General features: G+C 38.9%; 1 protein-coding gene across 17 annotated transcripts in view; it reads left to right on the forward strand.

Annotated features, from left to right (window-relative positions):
* The window catches only part of ICA1 (islet cell autoantigen 1), a 152,021-nt gene that overhangs the window by 29,536 nt on the left and 94,890 nt on the right, over positions 1 to 27,595 (forward strand). For all 17 annotated transcript variants that reach the window (XM_086695344.1, XM_086695351.1, XM_086695452.1 and 14 more), the window contains 3 exons: positions 948 to 1,020; positions 6,315 to 6,438; positions 10,363 to 10,561. In XM_086695344.1, coding sequence (XP_086551470.1) covers positions 948 to 1,020; positions 6,315 to 6,438; positions 10,363 to 10,561 — 396 coding nt within the window. The remainder of the gene's footprint in view (positions 1 to 947; positions 1,021 to 6,314; positions 6,439 to 10,362; positions 10,562 to 27,595) is intronic.

Raw genomic sequence — 27,595 nt, forward strand, 5'->3', positions numbered from 1 at the left:
AGTACTTCATAATACCAACACATAACTATTACATCACCATGGCCAATAAGATCAAAGAGAGGGGGAAAAGTTTTGCTCTGGCTCATTTAGGTGGCTCTTCAGAGACAGAATATTTGCTAGGTTTTCCAACTGATACCAGCCCTGGTCTCTGAGTTGGTAAACAGAGGGTAGAGACAGTGTGAAGTATCTGTTTGATTTTCTCTTGAGCTTGTTTGGGTTTCTGAAGCAAAGACCAGGACCACTGTTGGTTAAAATCTAGTTAGATTCTTCTCAGTATCACCCACCTGCTTTTCCATTAACTTCCTCTGATACGGCCTTGGCATTACATTAGATTTCAAATTATCTGTATATCTTATGAAATCATTGGGAAAATGAATGATCAGGGCTACTAGCTAAACTCCGTTTTACCAGATGTCTTCTAAATTAAATATTCAGCTGGTTGATTTTTGTTGGCTTTTTATAGAGTTGTTTAAGCATGCCATAAAATACATTAGGATCACAAAATAAGCTAATGTTGTGTTTTAAATATGATGCTTAATTGAGGGATCCACATTTGAAAAAAACACATCAAGTGGGAGAAGAAATAAATTAACTTATGAATGAATATTGGGTCTCTGGTTTACTGAGTCCTCTAATTGGTGCCTTCGTTTAGGATTTCTGTTTTTCAGCTATTATTTCAGTAGTCTGGAGGAAATTATTGTTCTAGAGATCTTAATTAAGATCACAAAGATGATGGATTCCAGTAAATATAGAATAATATGAGCATATTTTTAAAGACTCTGGTCACAGTTCCTGCATAGTTTACCACATAACACCAAGCATACTTAGGCTTGCAATCTTATGTTTAGTGAGCAAATCAAACACTATAGTTATGTTCAGTATAATAATTTTTATTTCACTGCTGTCTGGTTTTTTTTTTTAACATTTTGTTTGTGTTTTTATTATAGCTGTTTCACTCGATTCAGAGAACCTGTTTGGACTTATCTAAAGCAATTGTACTCTATCAAAAGAGAATATGTTGTAAGTATGCCCTAAGTATACCTATTGATCAGATAAACAGTGAGAAATAGGATATTTTGCCTTAATACATCATTTCATATGTTTAGGAAGTAAGACAAGGAAATTACTATTGAGGAGTGCTGTCTTTGGTCTTTAATTGGTGGGAAGGAGGGTCTCTAATAATTTTATCAGAAATTCTTTACATAGGTTGTATATCATTCAATGCAAATAACTAGAACAAGAACTTTATATTGGGTCTCCCATGGGTAAGTACATATCATTTATTTTCCTAATTATAAAAAAGTTTTCTCAGTTTTATGTTTGGGTTTTAAAAAAAAATTGGTGTTGTTTTTATTTGATTGCCCTGGCTCTCTTATATCCAGGTTTGTTCCTCTTAAAATGGAGAGAGAAAGCACATATAGGTAATTCCTTGACTATATTTTGACAATAGCGCTTCTTCATGAGCATTTTTTATGTTGGATATTGGATTATTGGGAAATAGGATTCTGCCTTAAAGTTATTACTCAGAGTTATCTCTGAAATGCTAAATATCAAGTTATGTGTTAATATGTTTTAAAATGTCCATTCGTAGATGATTTAATAGTATAATTTCTATATTTCTGAGACTAGAACATGGGAAGCTTTTCTGTTTCTGACTGCTGCTAGACCTCTTTCCAATAATCACAAAGTAACAATTGATAATTTTCCTTCATTAGTCTTTAATTAAGACTCTTTGGGGGAAAGTACAAAATCCTAGGACTTAGAGAAAGAATTTGATAAATTTTCTATGTTACTGTTTACTAAGTTAAGACTTCTGAGCTATAGCTTCATAGTCTTGAGTTCTGAGTAAATCAAGACACAGGACATACATCCCCCACCGTTTCTCTATCCCACATCCAGTTAGTCTTAAATGCTGGTTCATTTTGTTGCCTGAATAGAATTCACTCTCCTTCCTCTCTCCATCTTAGTCTCCATCCTCTCACTATCTTAGTTCATGCCACCACCGTCTATCACTGTCCTACTTGATTTGCTTCAGCTTCCTAAATGATCTCCTTGCCCTCTCCAGCCCATTGTCTATACCACAGTCAAAGAGCTCCCAATGGTCTAAGCTGGGACAATTTGAATAGCAAAATAAATAACAGTAGTTCTGGATTATAACCAATAAAGTAAAGTAAAGTAAATATCCATTAAATCAGTGTGGATATAGACAAACAGGGGAGAAGAAACAGCTCTTCCTTATAAAATAATTTCAGTTAATAAATACAGAAGGAATGAGGGAACCACAAAATCATCATTAGGCAAATACCACAGTAAGAATTGTGGCAGGCAACGTTCACTGAAAGGTGGCACAATTAATGGGCGAAAGTTTGAGGAGAAACTGGTTATTTTCACAGTGTCATGTATTTCCTTCCAAGATTTTTAATAATTACAAAAGAAAGAAATCATAATTTTACAGTGGAGAAACCCAGTAGACACCACCTGAATCAAGTGATCCAGATTGATACCAGTAGTGACAATGTGTTGTTAGTATCATGTAGCCCTGGTATCATGCACTAAGAAGGCCACTCCACCTGTGTGGTTTCCTTCCCGAAAATCTGTAACCCCAGTCTAATTGTGAGAAATAAGACAAATCCACGTTGAGAGACATTCTACAAAATATCTAACCAGTACTCTTAAAGGGCATGAAGGTCATGAAAGACAAGAAAGGCTGAGGAACTGTCACAGATTGAAGGAGATGGAATCTCGATAACTCAGTTCAAGGTCGGATCCTGGATTAGATCCTAGAAGAAAAAGGACATTCATGGGAAAACTAGTAAAATTCAAATAAAGTTGTGGTTTAGTTGATAGTACTCTACCAATGTTAATTTCCTAGTTTTGAAAATTGTACCATGATTATGTAAGATACTAATGTTAGGAGAAGCTGAAAAGGGTATACAGGAACTCTGTTCTATTTACAGTCTAAGCCTAAAATTCTTGCAAAATAAAAAGCTTTAAAAATGTACATTGAATCAAGATCCAGACTTCCATACCATAGTCTATGAATTCCTACATGATCTGGCCCAGCTCACCTCTCCAGCCACTTTTGCCCTTAGCCACCATGCTACCTGAGGCCTTTTACTCTCACTATTTCCTATGTCTGGAATGTTTCTGCCCTAATTATCTTAAGAGTGGCTCCTTCTTGGGTGGGGGGATGGGCTAAATGGGTAATGGGTACTAAGGAGGGCACTTGTTGGGATGAGCACTGGGTATAATATGTAGGTGATGAATCATTAAATTCTGCTCCTGAAACCATAATTACACTATGTGTTAACTAACTTGGATTTAAAAAAAAAAAAAAAAAAAGAGTGGACCCCTTCTTGCCATTCAGAGCCCAGCTTAGTGGTCACCTGCTCAGAGAGGCTTTTCCTGATCACCTAGCCCAAAGCAGCTTCTCTAACTCCCCTCTTCTTACTGCTCTGTCTGGTATTTTTCTTTTTGGGTTTTGTATTTGTGAGTACGTATTTTTTTTTATTTTTTGTCTCCTGCCACATGAACAAAAGCTCCATAAGTGCAGGGACCTTGTGTGTCTTGTCTGTCTCTCTATTCCCAGTGGCAAGAACAGTGCCTAGTATGTATTAGATCATCCATAAATCTGTGCTGAGTGAATTAATGCTGCCAATCTAATTGGTTTTAGTTCCCTTTTTAGGAAACATCTGAAAATCTAATCAGCAATTAAATATTAATAGGGTTTTTTTGTGTGTGTCTGAATTCTTAAGTCCTGGTTAAGTTAAACCTTGTAAGTGGAAACTGGCGAGTTATCTGATACCTGTGTTGCACCTGAATTTTAAAGCTCCCTAAATTAATTTCAGTATTTGAATTTTAAAATCAAAATTAAGAAATGGGCATCCCGGGGCGCCTGGGTGGCGCAGTCGGTTAAGCGTCCGACTTCAGCTCAGGTCACGATCTCACGGTCCGTGAGTTCGAGCCCCGCATCGGGCTCTGGGCTGATGGCTCAGAGCCTGGAGCCTGCTTCCGATTCTGTGTCTCCCTCTCTCTCTGCCCCTCCCCCGTTCATGCTCCGTCTCTCTCTGTCTCAAAAATAAATAAAACGTTAAAAAAAAATTTTGAAAAAAAAAAATGAAAAAAGAAAAAAAAAAGAAAAAAAAAGAAATGGGCATCCCTTCTTGGAAAATAATAGTCATCACTAAGTAATCCAAGCTGGAGTCTGATGAGGCTCAAACGTTTTCTGCCTCCCTCTGAACAACACTGCCAATTAATTAGAGTCCAGCTCTTGAAACCATTTCACACCCTAGATTTAGTCCTCAAGTGCATAAAATAACAAAAAGTAATTTTTCAAATGCTTCAACCTGCTGAGGTTTATTCAGGAAAGAGTACATTTCACCAACTGTGTAATTGTGTAGGTGCCATGAATGGTTTCTTCCTAGCCTTAAGCTAAATATGTTCATTTATATGTGACTTGAGACTTCAAGGTAAAAAAAAAAAAAAAAAAGATGACAGTAGCCTCGTGCTATTATGAACAAAAATGTGAAGTTGCTCTCCGTAGGGACATATTCGTTGTGGAATCCAGTCCCGTATCAGTAAGTAGAGAGAAGGAATAGAAGGTAATATAAAACAACAAAACTTCTTATAATTATAGGGTTTTTTTTAAGCTACATAGAATCATTGCTAAGCATTTAAAATGAAACAAAGTGGGATAGGAAGTGGTGAGGAAAAATAAAGTGAAATAAAGTATATGAGGATAATAAGGCAAAAATTATAGTTAATTTAATTTTACGAGCACTTAATAGTACCCTGTATAAGACGTTATGCTCACCCTGGGGAGTGCATAGTTGGATGAGGTCCCTGTCCTGAGAAGGTTAGAGTGTCAAGATATAGAAGACATACACCCGACCCCAACAACCTAATACCAGAAGCCAAGAGGGCGCTGCTGTCACAGAGAAACAGGGATCAACTACTTCATAGGGAAGTAGTCTTTGAGCAGACTTTGACTCAGTGTGATTCTTGAGGGGCAGAGAGGAAGGAGGATAGTCATTTATTTCTCAGGAAGAATGGATTCCAGAAACGTCTCCCTCTGGAAAGTTTCATGTGAACTACAGTCACAGATTAATAAGGAAGCAGTAACAAGTGTAACCTTCACCTTTGGATTTGTGTTTCCTGGCTAATGCTCTCATTGGAGTGGTTGTGTCAGGAATGGGGTGCATTCTGAAGGAATTCTGGATTGTTTATGAAAATGGACAAGAATCCTAGTAGCATTCAAAAAACATTTTTAGAGACACATGATGTGTAAATGCATAAATAAGTAAATGTGAAATCAGAGTAGTGGCCAAAGTCAGTCCCTAGAAGGGCTATATTTTGAAAAGAAAACATTTAGGAAGCTCAGTGTCATTCTTTGCTCAGCTGTTGGTAAATGTGGATTTGGGACCAGTGGCTGTGTAACAGCCCACTATTCCATTGTTTGGATACACACTAGTTTATAAATCAGTCCCCAGGGTAGAGAAAGAAAGTGTTTTGCTGCTATAAATATTGATGTTTTGATTACTTTTCTGTCTGCAGCTTTGTGCCCATTTCACTAAATCCTTGGAAAGTGCTAACAGTAGAAGTGCAATGTCAAAAGATACATAGAATTCTGTGACATGTTATGTTTACTGTCAAATGAATCTGCAGAAGGCTGTACCAATAACTGTCTCACCAGCAGTGTCATCTGAGGTTGTCTTTAAAAATAAGGCCAGGATTAGACATGACCAATTCATGGTTCCAGCTCTGCATTTAAAAACCCCACTGAGACTTCAACCCGATTACCTGCCCACCCTTGATCCCCACTCCCACTTCCAACCAAAAACTCATGTCATGAATAAGGTATGGAATTGCTTTGCAATCAAGTAGAATGTACCTCAGAAAGCAGAGATCAAAAAGCCAGTGAGAGAGAATAAGCAGAGGAAACCGGCCCTATATTATAGGCAGCCACAAAAGATTCCCACAGTCATACTTGACAAACCCAACTTTCTTTATTTCAGCTCGAAGCGGCACATTATCGGCTCGCTTTTCAGTGCAGAGGTCATTTTCTGGTTCTGATTACAGGGCACCAAACCCACTGACAGATGTACTCAAGTGAATTTGATCTCTCCTTTTTCAAGTGGAGGGACAGCATGAAAGTTAAATGGTGGTGGGGGGAGGGCTTACCTTGTAGCTTGCCACGTGGATTTAATTTCATCCCGTCTTTCCCTCTAAAAGAGAGAGGAACTTGTGGTGGGTCTCTCCTCTCTGTAATAAAAATGCTCATTGTTCATGGCTCCTTTTGGTCTTTTCTTCATCAGTCTTGTCTCAAGAAGAAAACGAACTGGGAAAATTTCTCCGATCCCAAGGCTTCCAAGACAAAACCAGAGCAGGAAAGATGATGCAAGCAACGGGAAAGGCCCTCTGCTTTTCTTCCCAGCAAAGGTGTGTGGCCTTCACTGGGGCTCCATTGGGGGCTCAGCAGAGAATCTGGCGTCTACCCAGCCATGGAGGGGACTCTCCTGTTCTTTAGAAGTCTCTCCCCTGAGACTGAGGAGCTACTCTGTTCTCAGTTATTAGTCTGTATTTAACTCTCTGATTAAGATAACATATATGATTTTTTTTTACTCCCTATTAATCTTTAAGTTTTTCGTTTTTTTCCTATTTCTTCTGGTCTGTAGGGAGCGTTTCATTTGGCAATCACTCTGAGTGCTGCCTAGGCTTATGTTTGACCTTCAGCATTGCCCATAGCAGTCAGGCTGATCCCCTTCCAGCCTCTGATTAAAGCAGGAGCCTAATGAGACCAGGTGGAAGTGTTCCCTGTCTGCTCTCTGTAGGCCAATTAACTTTGGAGAGGTGGTGGTCATGATTCCCAGACCCATTCTGCTCAGACCCTGGACCAGCAACATCAGCAGTATCCCCTAGAAGCTTGTTAGAAATGCAGAATTTAGGCCCCATCTCACAACTGCTGAACCCAAATCTGCATTTTAACAAGATCTTCCCAGTTGATTTTGATGCACATTTAAGTTTGAGAAGCTCTGGTAGAGAGGAAATTGTGGCAGAGAAGTGACATTTTTTTAACACTCTCATGACTCATTTTATGGTTGGTGTAGAATAAGCAGGAGCCCCTGCATGCAGTTGCATTTAGTGCCTGAGGAAAGTGACACTCCTTCTCCATTCCTCTTCCTCCAGTCACTAATTAGCCTAAACATGTCACTAATATTAGGCAAGATTATACCTACATAAGACATGTAGGTAGTTTCCAAAAATTTTCAGGTTACAAACATTTTGCTTCCTCCAATTGTCCAAAAATTTCTTCTCTTAATTTCTTCTTCTTTCAGTCCCTGTGGGCCAAGAGCAGGCCATCAGCCTGTTACACAAGTTTCAATGAAAACCTGGAAAAGGTGGGGTGGAAGGAAGAGACCAACTGTGTCACTTTCCCGTGGTCCTACTCCTGGGCACGTTGGTTCTCCCTAATAACATCTGGACCCTGACTTTGTGGGCAGTGCCAACTTTCATAGTTGAATGAAGCTATGTCCAATAGTTCTGCACTTGTTTTCCAAGAAAAGTGTTTGCTTATAATATTCAGTTGTATCTTTTAATCAATCTTATTTATAATCATTTTTCCTTGTAAAAATACTACTGCAAAAATTTAAAAGAGTCAAGTCCAAAGGAGAAAATTAAAAAGCAATTAAAAATTTCCTAATGCAGATGACCCACATGTAATGCTTTGATAGGTATTTTCTATGCATATATACTTTCCCCAGCCTTACCAAGATAATTGGTTCTCAATAAATCTTTCAAAGAGTAAATTCTCGTGTGTTAAACATATACTTATCACTAATTTCAGTGGGAAAAATTATTATACATACCTGTATGCCAAGTTGTACATCAGCTTATGGGAAACAAAGCCAAATCCCTGGACACAATCACTGTAAGAGTTGCCATTACTGATCACATAATTACTTTATAACATGGCTATCCAGTTACACCGTTTCAGAGTTGTGTACCAAATTATCTCCCAGAACACACATGTGGTACCTTAAGTTTATATAATCTAACCTTTCGATATAAACAAAAACAGTAAAAGAAATCAACAGAAACAATGCAAAGAGTACTTAAAAGTATCACCACTATAAACTAGCAAACTGCACTATATCCATAATTTAATGCAGCTTGGACAACTTTAAAATTTGGAAGGTGACCTCCTGCAAGGTGGCCCTGGTTTCACAGCACTCAGCTGCTGACCGGGCACATGACATCCACACCAGTCCTCCTAAATATGAACAAAGTAGATGATGACATAAAACTCTGACAAAGTTGAATTTTCAGATCTCTAATGGATGTAATTTGAAATATGCTGGGATATATTTTTAATAGAAACAGCATCCCAGCAGACAGTTTTTTTGGAGTACTGCTTGCTGATCACTTAGCAAATTGATTTTTTGATCAAATAGCCATAACACCTTTTGTTCTCCATGTATACATTTTAAAAAACAACTATAGCATAGTGTTCCAGGGCATTCCACAATACGCTTAACCCGAGCCCTTCTGTTTATTACTTGGGTCACTTCCACATTTTCCTGCTAAATGATAAATGTCTTTGGAGTAGACCTTTATTTAGGCATTTTATTAATTATTCCCCTTGTGTAGGTTTTCATCAATGAAAATGTGTACCAGTCTTCCACTAAAGCTTGGTATTTCTGGTTATTGAGTTTTTCCTTGGTCTAAACTCAGTCCTTGGTACCACAAATGAACAGGTTTTCACCTTTCTAATCTTGTGCGAAGCAAGTTACAGAAAAAAATGGAAGTGATTTTGTATGCTTTTTTCTTTCCTTCAAGATCTTAACATCTATCATCATGTCATTACCTCTTCAAAGGTTTCTGTCTAACTTTACAACAGTCAAAGAAATTGAGAATATTTTATTCATAAGACTCTTTTTCAGCCAATTTAGGGAAATTGGCAAGGTCCAAGGGAAGAGAAGAAGGAGTCCAGAAATGAACAGGATTCTTAGGCGGACAGCTGAGGACTCTTTCTCTCTTTAAATAGAAGTCTCCAGTTTTATAAACCTTCACACCAGCATTTGTTTTACTGACTTATTTGATAGTCATTGCTACAACTGTGCATTCAATTTGATGAAAGATGGGTATTAAATTTAATCCAATGGTGATAAAGGACAAGCTTACTTTATGGCACCATAATATGTCTTTGAAAACCACCTGCAACACTTTGGTAGGATGATATGAGCAAACTACTTTTAGAGAAGTGCTGACTATTTAAAAACAATGCTTTACAGAAAAGAGGAAAACTGGAGAAAATAATAAAGGGTTTTTTTCTTAAACAGTTTATTGGCCCATCTGTAATCTTCCTGTGCTCTACACATGTGAGGCACTGCAGAAGCTGGTGGAGATGCCAAGCGCTGACTTCAGCTCACTAACACCACTGTTCCCTTCTGCTAAATAAGTTTGCATTTCATTTGAGATGTAATTCTTCATCTTATTTTTATGTTTTGAACCTGTGCCCTGCAAGTTCATGCAGACAACTGTATCTTAAGAGTGTAATTCATGTAATGTTACTCATCTTGGGTAGGAAGATGGGAGAAGCAGTATTTCCCTCCCCTGTAAAATATTGCATCCAAAGTTTGATATGCCTCAAACATTTTTTTTTACTTAATGAATGATGATATGTTACAACTAATAATTATTTTCTATCCACTTCATTGTATGGTATACATTCATTTATGGTAGAATCCTTAAGTTTTGTTTCTTTATAAGGCTCAATCCTATAACCTATCTGAATGTACCTAACACAGTAGATCCACAGTGCTTCTCTCCCTTCCTAGACCATTTAAAAATTCTTCTGTTCATGCTTTATTCTCTGTGACTGTGGGAGCAGAACTCCTAGCATTTGGAGAGTAATCCAACAATGACCTAGCCAGGGAGACCCTAGTCAAATACAAGTCCACCCCTTCTCAAAGAGCCAGGCTTCAGAGGAGCAGAAGCAGGGAATGCCAAGAATAGAAATGGGAAATGGTTATGCCTTGACCCTTCTCCATGAACGCAGGATTGGTTCCAACTCCAGACAGGTATTCTTTGCCCAGGCATGAAACCACCCCCAACAGTACTGTTGGAAACCCTTCCCAATGGTACATTCAAGTAACAGTTATCTAAGGAATGAGTACATGGGTAATCATTTCTGGTGAACTCATCAGTTCATACGTTTCAATTATAATCCATCAAATATTTCTGCAGCATTGTCTATATTCTAGGCACTGTTCTAGGCTCATGAGTTTAAGATTGGTAAACTGTCAAGGATGCAAACTGATGGCCTGCTTAGTTTCAAGATTATGGCTTTATCCTCTTGTCTAGGTTGGCCTTGCGAAATCCATTGTGTCGATTTCACCAAGAAGTGGAGACTTTTCGGCACCGGGCCATCTCAGACACTTGGCTGACGGTGAATCGCATGGAGCAGTGCCGGACTGAATACAGAGGGGCATTATTATGGATGAAGGATGTGTCACAGGAGCTTGATCCAGACCTCTACAAGCAAATGGAGAAGTTCAGGAAGGTAGGATATTTTATGAAGGTTACCAAGAGGGGTACCTGCAGAAAGGTAATGAGGTGTGATTTGAATCACTCTAGTGAGGAAGACATAACTCAAAAGCACCAAGGATGCAATTAATCATCACCAGTGTCTTTTTATGTGACAGAATACCAATTAATGTGATATATAATTCTCTAAGGGTAAGATAGAAGAGACAGCTGAAAATTGCTGGGATTTAGTAACTAGTTCTAATTGAAGTCGGATTTTCATATAATGTACACTTTTTGTAAGGTTGTCACTTCAAAATGCTTTCTCATGCATAACTAAAAATCAAGATTAGATCAAATGAAAGTGGGAAGTGAGGACAGGCTATTGGAGAAATCTTTTTTACTTGCTAATGAGTATGAAAATTAATAGAATAATAATGTTCCTTTGTTTTGTGAAGTGGTTGAGAAGCAGTGGGGTTTGGTTGTGGGATTAACTAATGTGGCATCTGCAATAGACCACTTCAGAAATTTGTCTGAGGAAAATAGATTGCTGAGGAGGTGGGTATGCTCTTAAATTTCCCTGAAATACTGGTGAGTAGCAGAAGAACAATATTCCCTTGTTTTTTTAATTCTCTTGCGTCAATTTAGCTGTTTGGAGATTTGGCCATACGAAGACAGATCCTACCACTAGGTGGCAGTCATATACTGAGTATTTATGAATATGCAATGACTTTTTGTTGTGTACAGTCTTGGTAGTTCTTTGTTTGGTTGATTTGGATGTATTTCAGGATGTGAAAGAAAAAAAAAATCAAGCAAATGTTAGGTTTGACATAATATTGTGTCAATTATCTTACTCATTTCAAATGATCCATTTGTAATTAGTGATGTTGCTTAAAATCCCAAGGTTTCTTTTTAGGTACATCATGTGGAGTTGTAAATGGAAAACGCTGCTAGAGCATAGGAGGTTGTGTATGTGTGTGTGTGTGTGTGTGTGTGTGTGTGTGTGTCTGTGTGATGGGGGAAAGGAGGGACCTTCTGTTGCTTAAGAATAGGGTCACCAATTCTTGGCTTAGTATTAGATTGATACAAATTCTTTTAAAAGCCAAATTTTATTTTCGTTTGCAATTTGGAATCCCTCTTTATGAAGGGAATCGGAGTTTATTTTCTGATTATAGATAACCTTAAGGTAGTAGCAGCATCTAAATTCTTGGCAAGACAGATTTCTGAATTCATGGAAAATCTGAACTGAAAAGGCATGAACTAGTAAAACTCACTCATTCTATAAATGAGAAAATCAAGGCCCAGCCTACATGAGAAATTTCCTGACTTTCTAATCAGGCCAGTAATTTGGTTTGTCTTTGACACTTTATTCGGGGGTTGGAGGAGGATGGAGTAAAGAAGTTCAAACAACAAACAAACAGACAAGACCGTACTTGGAGGCAATAGTGCCAGTCATTTTATATTTACTATTTCCTTTAAGCCTCACAATAATCAAGATACAAATTTAATTTTATAGATGAAGAAAGTGATACCTAGGTTAAGTAACAAGTCCAAGGTCAGACAAGGAAATGAAAGTCAGAATCTTAGAAAATAGGCATAATTTTTTTCCTTAAGAGGAAAAAAAAAGTTGAAGAACGTATCTAAAATTGACAGTCATTTTCATAGTAATACCTGTCTGTGATTTATTTATCCAACAAACATTTATTGAATGCCTTTTTTGTGCTGTGTAATAAAAATAAACATACACTTACTCTGGAAGGCAGAATTTCACGTGGAATTGTGTTTATTTGGTTTTGTTTTGGAGGGTGGTTACTAGCTGTGTTAGGATGAAATAAAAACCAAGCTCTTCGTCATTTGGGTTGAATATTGAAACACTACCCACTCTTTAGTGTCATCAATCTGTTGATTTTGGAAAATATGGTTTAAAAAATTTTTTTGCCATGCAGAAGTAGCTGAAGCAATGCCTTACTCTACAATCCCATGTGCCCTGGATTTAATTTAATAGCTGAACATGGTGTACTTTGAATTTAGGGAAAGAATTTTTTTTTTTAAAGAAGTCTGTATTCAAGTGGATATTTGATTAGGCAGGACTGCCCATGAGGACAGGGACCAGATTTGTCTTTTCACTGGCCAGCACCTGGCCCCCAAGTTAGCACTCGTATCAGATGGTCACATTCCAGCCATTGAGCTTGAAGTTCCAGACTCTGTTTCTCAGATCGATAGGGATTCCCACCACCCACACCTGGAATTGACAGATGGTTTTGTAGGTAAGAAGTAACATTATTATTTTGTGGCTTGCCGCTTTCTTTGGAATGGATTTAAATTGTGGAATGCGCTGTTTGCTTGGAGTTTATAACATGAAATTTAACTGTGAGCAAGCTTTAGTGTTTTGTCCCAGCGGGATTCCATTTTAAACAGTCTCCATTTATCTCTCAGAAACATGCTACTGAAACACTTTTCTATATCCTCTGGGAGAGGGGTCTGGCTGTGGGTGGCTTCTTAGGTGCCACTGTGGGAAGGAGAATTTCAGTCTCTTCAGAGCCAGCTGTCACCTTCATATTTCAACTGATGAATCCTGAACGAAAAGTGATATTTTTCAATAAATTCAGTTCTTTGCGTTCACACTTTCTGAGGAGACAGAATTCTAATTCATCCTCACAGATATGATCCCCTGAGTTGCAATCTTTAGTATGCATTCATTCATTTATTCTTTCATCCAGCAAATGATATGGAAGCCCCACTGCACGGTAGGCCAGATGCAGAAAGGTATAGTAGTGAATAAGTAGACGTGATCACTGCCCTCCTGTCACATGTTGTCACTTGGGGATCGAGCAAGTAAACTTGATGCAGTATGATGAACCATTGTCTGTGGTAGCACATGATATCATGGGAACACATAGGAGAGGCTTCCCAAAGAAGCATAACCACCTCTGTGTTCTCACTAGCTCACCCAGAAAATATAGAGAAGGGGTTGGAAGGACCCAAGCCTTGAGGCTGGGAGAGCTGCTTGGGAGGCTCTTGTACAGATCTAGGTGAGACATGGGGTGCCACAGAACCAAGATGCACGTAGACCAGGGAAATATATGTTCTGCCCTCTCCTACACTCCACAGAGGCAGCACTTTAATTACAGAGTCTTCTGTCTTCTTAGAAATGTGCAGAATAAGTATAAATAAATAAATAGCAAGATCAAGTGTACTTTCCCTTCCAACCAAAGCTTTTCTCATAGTATTTTCAAAGTGCTAAGAAACTTTTAAATAACACACCATGAGCATGACCAAAACGATGAATGAAAAACTTAAAATTAAACAAAGCAAATAATCTGTTTTCATTCTGGCAACCTTTGAAGCACATAGGCCTGATGACAGATCTCTCAGCAGCAACACTAATAAGCATTTATTAAGTGCCTATATTTGGGGATGGAAATACAAAGAGGTGGAAAAGCTTGATCCCAGCCCTCAAGAAGGACCCTGCTAGTCATCTGTTCCTTGTCAAAATTACCGTGATAAACAAGACACCTGGAGAGTGTGGCCATATGTAGTTATTCTCCTAAAGACCAAATAATAGGAAATGGTGGATGAATTTAAATGTGCAGGGCTGGATGACTGTGAGCAGTAGGAAGCCCCTTCTGACAGTGTGATTCACCCCAGGAGGGAAATGGACGGGAGACTACACCACAAAGTATTTTATGAGCAGTTACAACGTGTGATATATGTGCCCTTTGAAGGCAGAGTAAAAGGGTATGATTTAAAAATAGAAGTCAGCTTCTTGTAGCAGATTACATCAGCTTAAGTTGTGAGCTCACAGAAGAGCTTTTGCAGCCTGATGCCCTTGAGAGAGTCCTCCTGTGGTCAATTAAATGTCTTGTTTTTCTTGAAAGTCAGAAATGGGATGGAGGGTAATTATTCTAAATGGAATAAAAGCCGTGTTAGGTGTAAGAAAATAGTTCTGAATCCTCTAAAGAGATAATATGGAAATGTATACGTGGGCATTTGTTATGAGTCAGAGTCCTTATAGACAAGGACAAGGGAACCAGCGTTTTAATGAGGGCCATTTATTAAATGGCTTAATGAAATCCTACAGCATTTGTCTAGGGTTTCATCACCATAATTCAAAAGGGTATCTAAAACATATTGTAGGAAATATGAATGATACACACCGGCATTCTTGGGCTTGTGTCTTTTTAAAATCGTGTTAGATTTTGGAGAGCTGTTAATTTACTAACGTCCCATTATCAAAGGATATGTTACTGTGAGAAGGTTTCTTAACAAATGGCTTAATAGGTGGGACCTCGCTGGGGTCATCAGCCCATGGTGTTCCTGTGTCCTGACTGAAGGTTTGGATCTATAGAGCTTGGTCAAGGACTAGTAAACAGCAGTATTGACATTAGAGAGTTTTTTTTTTTTCCTGTGGACAAAGACTTGGGTTAATTAATTTGACAGTATCATTAATTACTGCTGAAATCATTGGTCTTTGTCAGAGGTCAGGCTCTTTTAGCAATTGAGGGCAGGTCCCACGGGAGCTGGAGACGCCAAGAGATGCAGGAGTATCACCACTCAGCCATCTCCTCATTCTGAGATAAAAAGCCTTTCCTTTTTGCCTGGGCCCTCCAGCTTTCTGGCTTACAAGAGTATTCTGCTTCATTTCAGTGCTAAGGGCAGGGCTGAGACCCCCCAATGAGTTGTGTTGAGTGAGCATGGAGAATTTCAGGTTTGGGTCCACACAATAGACCAACACCACCGTGCCTGCTTAAGCAGTGCCTTGACTCCAGGACTTGCTTTAATTCATACATAAAAGGGAAGGGTGTTTGGCCCATTATCAATTCTGTGTCTTCCAGTGCTACAATCCTATGCACTGACTTGAGCTCTTTGATGAGGTGAAAGTTCCTTTTGTAAAGCTAACACACTCTTTAACCTATCTGTTTCATAACTCTCCATTTTCTTTTGTTGGTTTTTGGTGTGTGTTTGTTGTTTGTTTTGGTTGTTTAACTAGGGCCCCTGTTTTTTGTGGCCCCCAAGAAGACCAAATCGAGTTGCTAAACCTTACCCTTTGGTGGTGGTTTCTTTATACTACCTGAGTGCCATAGGAAAAACATGCCATTTCCATATGGTACCACTGGGAAGGGAACAAATAATTACACCCTTGCTTTCATTTTTAAATTTCATGAGGTGAGGCCTTTGGGGCTCTATGTGTCTTTATTAATTTCCCCCCTGAACTTGGCAAATGACAAAAATTAGTTTCAGGGTTAAGCCAAGACCATTTGGAATAGCAGGCATGAAACATAACTTACAAACCTGGTGTCTGGCCGGCTGTGGCTCCTGATTGGAAATAGAGACAAAGGAGCATGACCTCAGAGTTCAGATGGCTCTACCCTCTGTCTCCAGCCCTGCCTACACCAGCTGGGACAGCTTGGATAGGTCCTGGTAAGTCTATGGCAATTTTCTCAATCACTAAAGGAGAAATAGGTACTAGATGACTGCCAAGCTCTCTTCCAGCTGTAATATTTCTCATATTCATTCTCTAAGTTGTTAAGGTCTGAAATTGTTAAGTTCATCTGTAGAGAAGTGTAGACACTGGTACAGAGCTAACATGTCCTTTGTCAGTGAAGTGTTTTCCTCTTAACTCTGGGTAAGTATTGGTCTTGTTGAGTCGGCTTGGTCTTGTCACTGTTGCTTTAATCTTAGACTCTGGAAAAGAATATTTCACTCACAAGATAAATCTTGGGCAGAGGAGACTTAAATTTTTACAAAATGAGTATAATTATATTTTTATTTAGAGAATACTTTTGCAAGGGTCAGAAACCTATGGCCCATGGGCCAGCCACCTGTTTTGGTAAATGAAGATTTTATTGTAACATGACCATGCCCATTCATTTATATATTATCTATGGCTGCTTGCATGATACCATAGGGGTATGAGTAGTTACAACAGAGACTGTGGTCTGCACAGCTAAAAATATTTAGCTTCTGCCCCTTTTACAGAAAAGAGTTTGCTGGCCCTTGATTTATAGACACCTCTAATGCATGCTGAAGTTAAGAAGCTTTAAAAATTTAAAAATGTCTAATTGTGATAAAACACATAACATAAAATTTGCCATCTTAACCATTTTTAAGGGTCCAGTTCAGTGGTGTTAAGTATATTCACTTTGCTGTACAGCAGATCTCCAAAACTTGTTCATCTTGCAAAACTGAAACTCTGTACCTATTAAACAACCACTTCTCATTTGCCCCTCCTATCATTCCAGCCCCTGGTAACTATCATTCTACTTTCAGTTTTTATGAATTTGACTACTTTAGATACCTCATATAAGTAGAATTATGCAGTATTTGCCTTTTTGCAACTAGCTTATTTCCCTTAGCATATTGTCTTCAAGGTTCATCCATGTTGTAGCATGTGGCAGGATCTTTTTTCAAGGAATAACAATAGTTCTAAGGAGTAGTATTTCACTGTATGCTTATACCACCACACTGTACTTATTCATTTGTCGACAGACACATTTAAGTTGCTTCCATCACTTGGCTAGCGTAGATAGTGCTACTTATGGATATTGGTGTGCAAATAGCTCTTCAAGACCCTCCTTTGAACCCCAAATGCATAATAAACAAACATAATATACATCTTATAAATATTTGTACTCCTGAATGAAATTTAATCCTTCCATTGAATAAAAATAAGACTTAGGTTATACAAGCAAGGAGTTGTTTGATTTTATCATCCCAGAAAATACTGTCTACACAATACTAATTCATAATTTATATTCTGTAATTTCTGTAAGAATAGTAAATATTGATATGTTTAAAAATAAACCTATAGAATAGCATAAAAGCAAATGTTTTGGTTTGAAATAGATTTTTTCACAGAGGAGTGGAGAGGACTACTTCTCTCTTGAGAGAGGTATCAAATCTTTGCATATGGCATTTCTCCAGTTGTTTGAAGGAAAAGCCTGCTTAACTCTCAAGTTTCAGAGTAGACTGGACAAAAGTGTGTTATTGAAGTGTGAACTGATCCCGTCCAAGATAGTTTTCCTTTTGCCAAATTGTCTGGCTTTTCTTCCTAAGACTTATATGTATTGGATGGCATATGCAAATCTGGTTTCTAGAATTTCATGGGTGATAATATACAAAACATAAGATTTTACTGAGTAGAACCATCAGGTTCCAGATCAAAATGCTGCCGTATAATGAGCCCATTTTATAACAAGGGCTTCTCAGTGTGTTGGCAGCTAGAATGTCTTGGATGGATTCATTATTTCCGTATTTCATCATGTTGTGCTTTTGGCTGCAGGGTCAGAGGAGTGGCCAGTGCCCATGACACTCTCCCTCCCCTCCCCCTAGCCCAACCGCAGACTGTTCCATCTGCCTCTGTCTACTTTTGGTAGCTCCTGAAGAAGGTGTCATTTTAGATTATGGTTAAATGGAAAATCACTGTATTCAAGAAGTATGATATACTAGTTACTGTCTCTCTAGTCTCCAAGTCTGCCATATCTGTCTATCCCTCTATATTAGCCTCTTCCTTTTGATTAACAGCTCAAATTCATCTTTCCCAGCTAGTCCTCTTATTCTCTCTTGGCAAATTGGTTGCAATTCTTGCCATCTTAAGGAATTTAGTGTAAAAAAAAGACAGTGGTAGCTGGTGGGTTAGCTAAGCACTTTGGTTTTAAATGTTTATGCTTTAGAGATTTGTCCCACTATGCTATTATTCTTATTTTACAAAATGGTGGCTTACTTAGGTACACAAAATAGAATGTGATTTTATTTAATTTCCAACAGAGGCAATATACTACTTCCTGAATGCCAGTAACTTCACAATACTGTACGTTGCTTTTATTTGAGTTAAAAAGAATTTTCTTCAGAAATATTCCTCTTCACAACCAGACTTTTCAGTGACGGACAAAAAATCATGATTTGATGGTTTCTAAATTGTCACTTCTACATCAGACTGGATTTTTTAATTGGCTATGGAGAGTTAGTCTTTCAGAAAGAAAGCTCTACATCACAATTACTTTGGGAGAAATCTGTGTTCTGTGTTAGTTTGCCATCAAGGGATATTGAAAGGTTTTGAGTAGCACCCTTTAAATTGATTGGGTTAATTTTTGAGAAACCCCCAACAAAGCATTTCTAACAAGATTTATTCAAGTAGTAATCGCCACATGATGGAGTCAAAGGCTGTTAGTGGTTTCATGGGTTCTCCTGTCCCTCAGGAAAACTCAGAATCTTCTTGCATCCAAGTCCTAAGTTGATCTATACTTTATTGTTTGAACTATCAAAAGAATGAGTTAATAGAAAACTGGTATTTCGATTCACAGTTCTGAGATTTTAAAAAAAAGCAAATAGTAAGAAGATAGTTGATGATTCCTTGATCTCCAGAAAACTGACATAATACTAATCTCAGAGGGAAATTAGCCATGGACGCCCACATGTCACCCCATTTATGACTGGTTCATGGTGGCTCTGTTCGCTGAAGCATGCACAGTTCTCCACCAGCTACTTCTCTCACGGTGGCTTCATGTTGCCTCCTTTAGGAAATTTTTGGTGAAAGTAAAACTTTGAATAGAAAGCAGCTTTAAAGTGTGTATGCTGAACTCTTCTAGCATAAAACTTTCAGGACAATTGTAGGTGTAATAGAACTATTTGAAAAACTTCTGTTGCGTATTCAGCAATTATCCTACACTTAATCATTGCATAAGATGAATGAAATTCATATACAGGAGCCCTAAAATCTTACACTGGCCAATTTCACATGGACTCAGGGAGCCCTAAGAAGAAGCAGGCCCTTGAAAGGCCATTGGTATAACTTTGACATGCAATTCCCACATGCATTAATCAGGCTTCTGTTGTTCCCATCAAATAAAATATGATTTTAGGGCTTGGTAACACTTCACAGTTGATTGGCTCTTTCTATCCAACTACCCATCTATCTGTCCATCCATCTATTTAAATTCACTCCCCAGCTGTGATCTTGAGACAACTATTGTCATTTAGATGTTGATTCCTTACTGTGGTTCTTCTAGTGACTGCTGACATTGGAATAGGGGATACTTCTCAAGATAGATTAATTATATAAACAAATTGAAGAATATTGTTTTTTTGTTTTGTTTTGTTTTTTGTTTTTGTTTTTTTTTCTGCTTTGTTCCTTTAAATAGTTCCTCCCCTCCTCTGGGCTTGAGAGGTGGGACTCTGCATTCTTATAAGCAAACATAGTTCATGGGTGTTAGTTCATGTTCTGAGAGAGGTCCAGGCAAAGACACTTGGAAAATAACCCACATATAGGGAAGAAGAGCCATATGAAAAGCCCATAGATTAATGTATAGGAAATAAATAAATTTCTCAAATAGGGAAACTGAAAAGAAGCTAGCAGAGTAAAATTTATTACATTTAGGATCTTGTTCCCCTTTAATTTTTTCATCTTAAATTAGGGGGGAAAGGATACACGAGAACCTGGCAATAGTGATTGCTTCTGTGGCAGAGGACTAGATTGCAGGATGAGAGGAGAGGGTTGAGAATGAGGTTGGAGTTGCAGAACAGATAAGAGTGAGAACAGATAAGATTTGGTACAAGGAAAGAGATAAAATGAGAGGAAACTCCAAGTTGACAAAAACAGATGAGAAGCCAGGTTCCAAAGGTGATGTCACATGGGCAGCCAGATGAAGAAGGTGGAAGATGAAGTCATTTTCAAGAGCCATCAGCAGGGGGAGAGCCATGTGAGGTGGTGAAGTCACTGAAGAAAAGAAGGATCAAAGGCAGATGCCTGAGGGAAACCCACCAAAATCAAGAAAGAAGAGAATGCTTCTTTTGAAAGCCTTCACTGTTCGAAGAGAACTGGAACAAGCAGAGTTTCACATATCCTGAAGGGTTTAGGGAAAAGGTGAGAAAGCAAGCAGATAACTTTTCCCATCTCCTCTCAATTGCGTCCTGGAAGGAAGGAGTTGTCTGAATTGCACCAGTGAGAATGCAGGGAAAAATGCTTTCCCAAAACAGAATCAAAGGGGGAGAGGGCAACTATTTTAGAGGGAACAGCCTCCATGTTTTGGACCCCACATTAGGTCTTTGCAGTTGCATTGCAGCATTGTATAGGCTGGTATTGGATCTCTTAACGTGGAGGTTTTCTGCTGGCTTGAATGACATGTTCTGTGTTCATTGTCCACATCTAATTCTCGTGCATGCTGATTAATATGCTCATACATCTTGCTGGCACTAAGTATCTCTCTCAACTCTTCTCTCTAAATCTAGCAATTTCATCAGTTCCTTTTAATTGGTAGTCTTACACATTTTACAGATGAAACTAAGCATACTTACATGCCTGTGAGCCCTGATTTTTGTCATTAAAATTTCTAGAGAAGTAATATCAGTTGTCGTGAATCAATCTCTATTCCCTTTGGCTTCCCAGTGTTTATTTATTACCAGTTTATTTTTAATACTCTTACAAGGGCCTCTTAATGCTCCTAATGCTCTAAAAAGAAATTGAAATACATGCAGGTTCTAAACCACGCATCTTTTTGCACACACATTGTAGATTGGGCTCCCGCAAACAAAGTATACATGTCAAAATCAGATATGACTGGGAAGGCATAGGGACTTAGTAGCCACCAGGGCTTTCAGACTGCATGGGGGACTCAGGTTTCACAGATTTTATCATAGTCACCATAAATCAATGTTTTAAAAAGTTGAAAGCATCTTTAATTTTAAAGATTTCCATATCTTCCACATCCAGACTGTGTAGGCGATGCTTCCTCACCCTCCTTCCCCAAGCCCTGCCAGGAAAAGCCAATGATTTGTAAATTGAAGCTATGTCAGCTAAAGCTTTTATTGGTACTTATTATCTGGGCCTCCGTCTGCTTTTAATTTTAATTCTCTGCTGAAAGAACTAGTTTGGCCTTTCTCTTTTTTCTTTTTCTTTTTCTTTTTCTTTCTTTTAATTTTTGCACATCTTTCCACTTTAAAAAGCAACAGCTAAAAGTAGTGATGTGAGCCAGACAATGGTTTCCAAAGTTAGCGTCCCTCTTTCCTATCCGTAGTGTATTTTGGGTTTGGGGCAAACCTCTTGTTTTCCATATTGACCTACTTGCCTCTCTTCTCTGCCTGGCATGTCCCCATTTCCTCCACCATTCTACAATTTCAGCTAATACATCATGTAAGTGAAGTAAACATTAAGAAGTTGATGCTAGGAAAGAGTGTTTTGAGAATAAAATAAAAGACTTAATCAACTTTTTCACCTATTCGATTGAGAAAGTAAGAACAACGTATTTTAAGAGAATGTTAAACATGAGTTGTGCAAAAGTCAAAATACTGCTCATTTTAAAGATATCTTTTTTCTAGTACAAAAGCACAGCCGATATTTAAGTCTACACTGAACAATATGATCACTTTATTTATATGAGATAATTAACATATTTGAATTTTTTCCCAGCCTCGAGTTTTTCTTAGCATTCTGCCATATAGATAGATGTAGCAGCCACTTAAATATGTACACAATGCGGAATATTTCTGATTAAATATTTGTAAAATGCTCTTCAGTTTAAAAAGCTGTTTCATATTCATTACTTCATTAAAGCTAGACAGCAGCAGTTCAGCGAGGGCATGAATTCATTGTCCTGTTTCTAAGCTAAGACGGAAAAGGCAGAGTCTGACTTACCTTTGGCTACTTATATGAATTGGAATTTGGACCCAGGTCCTCTGAATCCAAAAAATTAATGCTCCTTCTACCATTTCTGCCCCAAGTTCTTGCTAATCCAATAAGTGGATCCCTGTGTGTAGTGAGAGAAAATGTTTTTGTGGGGGAGGAGACCAGTTTTGCATTAAAGTAGCAGCCACATCTTCCAGCACATTCGGCATCCTCTGTTCTCATTTTTTTCTGACCCCAAAGACTTATTATACTAGTACTCTTAAAGAGTATTTGGAGTTTTTCTTCTCACCAAGGCAACCTGTCAATTTGTCTTCTAATCTAGTCACATTTCTGTATTCAGCATTTAGTACTTCTGTTGTACCTTGCTCTCTAAGTGCACTTTTGAAGTGAAATGACTGGTGTTCAGCATGGGTTCCTTGGGGTCAGGTGCCTGAATCCATAGCAATATACTTTAAGCTCAGAGCCCAATGTCTGAAAATGCTGTAAGGCTCATGGATGGAGAGTAGACATCACAAAGGCCAGCATTCTCTCCAAGGCTCCTGTGCATATCAGCCTGTAGGTTTAAAACCAGTACAGTATGGAAAGATTTTGACTCCTAAGAAGAAAGTATCCAAGGCCCTACAGCAAATAGGCACAGGTAGATAGCAGGCCATGCGATGTTTCCAGTGAAGGACACACATACAACCAACCCTGAGTCAGGGCCTCTGTGGCCCATGTTGAGCATAAGAATCTTCTGAGAATCAAGTTGGACACAGAGAACCCTGAGTCCCACCTAAGGATTCTGATTCAAGAGGCCTAGGGTGGGGCCCAGGGCTCTGATTTTCAGTGAGCTCCCAAGGTGATTCTCTTGCTGGGGAATCCTTGACCACATCTTGACATTTATTTTCCCAGAGCACCACTGTGGGATAGCTGATGCTCATAATGATGACTGATCCATCAAAAAAGGTGATTTTGCTCTTTCAACAAGATAGACATTCAAAAGGACAAGTGTTTCATAGATGAAGATTTCTTATTTTTAAAGTATTTTTAAAAAATAGAGGAAACTTGAATTATATGGAAAAGTCAGTTAAATGAAACCACTTGATTCCCCCAGGGGTTCTACTATATTAAGCATTATTGTGCTTTTTGGCAATCACCATATATGTTTTCTTAAACCCTAGAGCCTGGAGATTTGTATACCACAGACACTCAAATATGCTTACTTTGCTCATCTACAATTAGTATTAATCTTGCTAATTAAATATTTTCTCCTATTTCCATTAAATTCCCCTCAGTATTCTCCAGGCTGACTCAGAAAACTGGAAAAGCTAGAATGGAGCCTCAGGTTAGTTAATATCTAGAATTGATTCCTCAAGATCATGCTGCTTTGTGGGCACATGGCAAACAATTCTGAGAATTCATTTATACACGTTCAACACAGGGAACTTTCCAGGAGCAATCTGGCACTGTTAGTGCCCTGATATGCATGTTAAAAAAATGCAGCATCGTGCTCGCTTCGGCAGCACATATACTAAAAAAATGCAGCATCACAAGTAAATCTCCCCCCTCTACATCCTTCCTGGTTCATGTGGTTATCTAATGCCTGGAACTGGTCCATCCTCTTGGGACAAGATCATCCTAAGACAGAGAAGGCTTCATCACCAGGTTCTGTAACACTGCCATCATTTTACTCTGTGGTTTGTTAGGGCTAACATTATTCATAAGAAATAATGTCCTGGCTGTGAGGTACTTTCTGTAGCGAGTACCAAGATGTTGAGAACGAGTCAGGGATGGTATGAAAACAGTAATTCTTGTTTGTTGTAGAATGACATTTATGGCCATGCATGAGAGGCTGTGAAATTATAAAGGAAGACTGTCAGGAATATAGTACCTTGGCATTTCTTGACAAATGTTCAGCCATTCTTGAATAGGACAAATGGAACTTTGAAGTTGAATGTAATAGTAGAAATAACAAAATTTGTAAATACATTATTAAAGATTTATCATGTGCCAGCATTTTGCATAAATAGGCTCATTATCATGATTCCCTCTTGACAGGCAAGGATTTTGAAGCTTAAAGAGGTTAAATAACTTTCTCATTGCCACACAGAATGTGGCTGGGCTGGGGAGCAAGGGATTATAAATTTTCTCAGGTCACATCTACATGCACACCTCCTTATTTTCTAGACTGGAAGTGTTTTCTTTCTGCCCATGCATGGTGGGGACTTCTAGACTTGTTCAGTTAAAGGAAGTTAAATATTCTCTCTCGTTTCAGTTTAAATGCTGAGTTTATTAAAAATTTGTCTTCCTGCTAGCACTAGTTTAAGTAGTCTCTTTTTGGATGATCTTTCAGAATTCCATCCTACTTCTTCTCCCTGGAGGACATTGGGCTATGTCCTGGAGGTGGGCAGAGAAGATGGTGTCCTTGAAGCCACCCTTAATCCCCAGGCTCCTTTCTTGTCTTTGCTGCAGGATAGCCAGTCTATACTTGCATGTTCTGTCCCTGAAGCCTGTGGCTGGGATAAGCCATCTCTTTCTCTTCTTTGGCAATGTTCTAGGAGCTTCAGCCACCTTCCCTTGATGAATCACCCTAATGGTAACTCAGATTACCTTAGGCTCCAATTTGGCCTCCAACCTAGGGCCACTCCCTGGTAAGCTCACCAACCTGCACCCTCAGTCACCTTCCTTTTCCTTCTTTTATTTATTTATTTATTTATTTATTTATTTATTTATTTATTTATTTTTTATTTTTTTTTTTCAACGTTTTTTATTTATTTTTGGGACAGAGAGAGACAGAGCATGAACGGGGGAGGGGCAGAGAGAGAGGGAGACACAGAATCAGAAACAGGCTCCAGGCTCCGAGCCATCAGCCCAGAGCCTGACGCGGGGCTCGAACTCACGGACCGTGAGATCGTGACCTGGCTGAAGTCGGATGCTTAACCGACTGCGCCACCCAGGCGCCCCACCTTCCTTTTCCTTCTAAAGGTCATGTGAGATCTTCTAGATTTCTTCCTCTCCACACCCCAAGAGCCCAGGGATATCCAGGGGAGCAAAATTCCACCCTGCCTCATCAGCTGCACTGCTTTACTTGGATGCAGCCTGTCCTATTTGGAGCAAAGACAGGCTTGAGAGGCAGTCTCCTTGCAAACTCCTAAGCAGGCAGTGAGGTAGACCACATTCTGCCTTTAGTGTTTACTACCATGCTGGAAGAGAGGCAGACACATAAATGACAACACCAGTATAGTGAGCTATACCATAGTCCCAAAATAGGGAGGACATGATTTCTCAGCTATTTGCTGTTCTGTTTCTTCCAGAAAATTTCCTTTCTCCTTCCTTCCATTTCAATAACAGGTGCCTTTTTCTTTCTCAAGCTGACTAGCAGAGCGTCCCTCAAAATCTTCATCAGATCCTCTAACCTCTTTTCACTGTCCTCACAATTCTTTAAGTGAGCTAATCCAGTATCGCAGATGCCACTCCATGTTCTAGGTATTGATTGCTGGACCTCTCCCTTTAGGCCTGATTTCTCACTTATGATAACAGGACACCCTAGGAAATCTAAGACTGTGGGTCTCCTCACAGACCACAATCCACTTGACATGACATTGCCTTCTCTCCATGTCCTGTCTCCTCCTCACATAAGCCTCTTATTTTCACAACTTACTTGGCTTTGTTGATGGCCCTGCCAGTCTCCTAGATTCAAGACTCAAAACCTGACACATTCCTTACCTTCACTCTTGTTATCCAGTCAGCCATCATATACAGCCCACTGAGACTTCCTTCAGAATGCTCCTTGCCTTGGTCTCTTCCTCTTGCTTCTTGTTGCAACCACCCTAGTCTTGGATTTTCATCACTTGGGGCTTTAATGAAAGACCTCCTAGCAGATGTCACTTCTGCTCTTTTGCTTGCCCTTTCACATTCCTCTCCCTCCCCCCAAACCCCTCGCCCAGACTCTTATACTAAATAACACCTTCTCTAGTGGTCTTGATGGTCTTGTCATGCTGAATCTCTGCTCAAGGATCTCTTCTGCTTCTCTGTTAACCTCCCCCTTATCCATGTTCTCTGTGACCTTGCCCATGTTGTCCATCCAGTGCTGGCCCATACTCCCTTGCAGTTAAACTGGAAGTTCTGTAATCAGACCAGGTTAGCACTACTTGGCAGTAGAGATCCTGAAGGAATAACTGTTAATGTGGGAAGAATCCTAAGGGAACTGAAAAACATCTTCCTTTTTCTGTAGATTTTAAAGCAGTAAGAGGTAGACTAATTTGGATGTTTTAGATGCAGGAGCCAATAGGTGATCTTGTTGGGTCCTCTTCAGATAGAAGTGTACATCCGTCCACAAGACAGTTACGTCTCGTAAAGAAGTCTGAAAAGCCTTTTGCATCTAAACCAAAGAGGGTAAGTACTCTATCAACCTTACCTATGTTGTTTCTATCTTAGTAATGAAATGTGCATGCTTCCTCCAGATAGAAGCCCAATACAAGGACCTTAAATGAGATCTGCTTTGTGACTCCCTTCGGTACTCTTTATTTATTTATTTTCTCCCACTGCTTCAGTAAAAAATATTGTTCCTTTTCCATTTGTTCTCTCAAGCATTTTTATATGCCTGTTTGTGCATTAATTGAGAATCCCTTGTCACTGGGAGAATAATTCTTTTTTTTCAAAAGCACTTTACAACCTTGCTGTTCCTCATTATCTTCCTTTGAAACGAGTCAGCAAGGTCTGCCTTATCCTTTAACATCTAATGTTGTGCCTTCTGTAAAGGCAGAGTTTTTCCTTGAAACACTGGTCAGGATTCTGGTTCCCCTGAGTCTCCTAGAAAGAGGCCCCCAGAGAAGCAGACTGACCCTTCTGTGATGAACAGTAGCTAAAAAATTGATGGGAATGTTGATCAAGAAGAAAATCAGATTTTTAAAAAGACATGTGAGTTCCTAGATGTTTGCCTTCTCTGTGGCAATATTTGTGGATTTTTACCATTTTGCTTTGATTGAGGAGCAAAAAGTTACATTTGCAAAAAGAGCACTCACTTCAAAGATAATCTATTGTCAACAAAAACTCTAGGCTTACTTTTCATTCTTTGATCTTCCTTCCGTTGCTTCAGTGAGCAATTATTGAATGTGCCTGTTGTATTGGATGCTATGGAAAATAGAACGGAGATATAAAATCATCCCCTCCTCAGTTTTACAGTTAAGGTGGGGAGATAAGACATACATTTTAAGAGAAAATCTGCTGGGTTGCTTGGCATTCAGGTGAGTACTATGGTCCCTGTATGGCATTCCTTAGATTCCTGTCCCTTCAGAACTGCGTAAGGGTACATGAAGTCCCATCTAAATTGGGTGAACTTACCACTTTATTTTAAACTGAATATATTTCTATCCAAATTAAAATTCATAAGCCATAGGAGGGAACAATCTCTAATAATAACTACTCACACTCAGAGTGTTCCATTTTTTTTCACCTTTCATTTTATAAGTC

Source organism: Puma concolor, chromosome A2 (genome assembly GCF_028749965.1).
Source record: "Puma concolor isolate L17-30 chromosome A2, mPumCon1.1.hap2, whole genome shotgun sequence".
In the NCBI taxonomy this organism is placed as follows: Eukaryota; Metazoa; Chordata; class Mammalia; order Carnivora; family Felidae; genus Puma; species Puma concolor.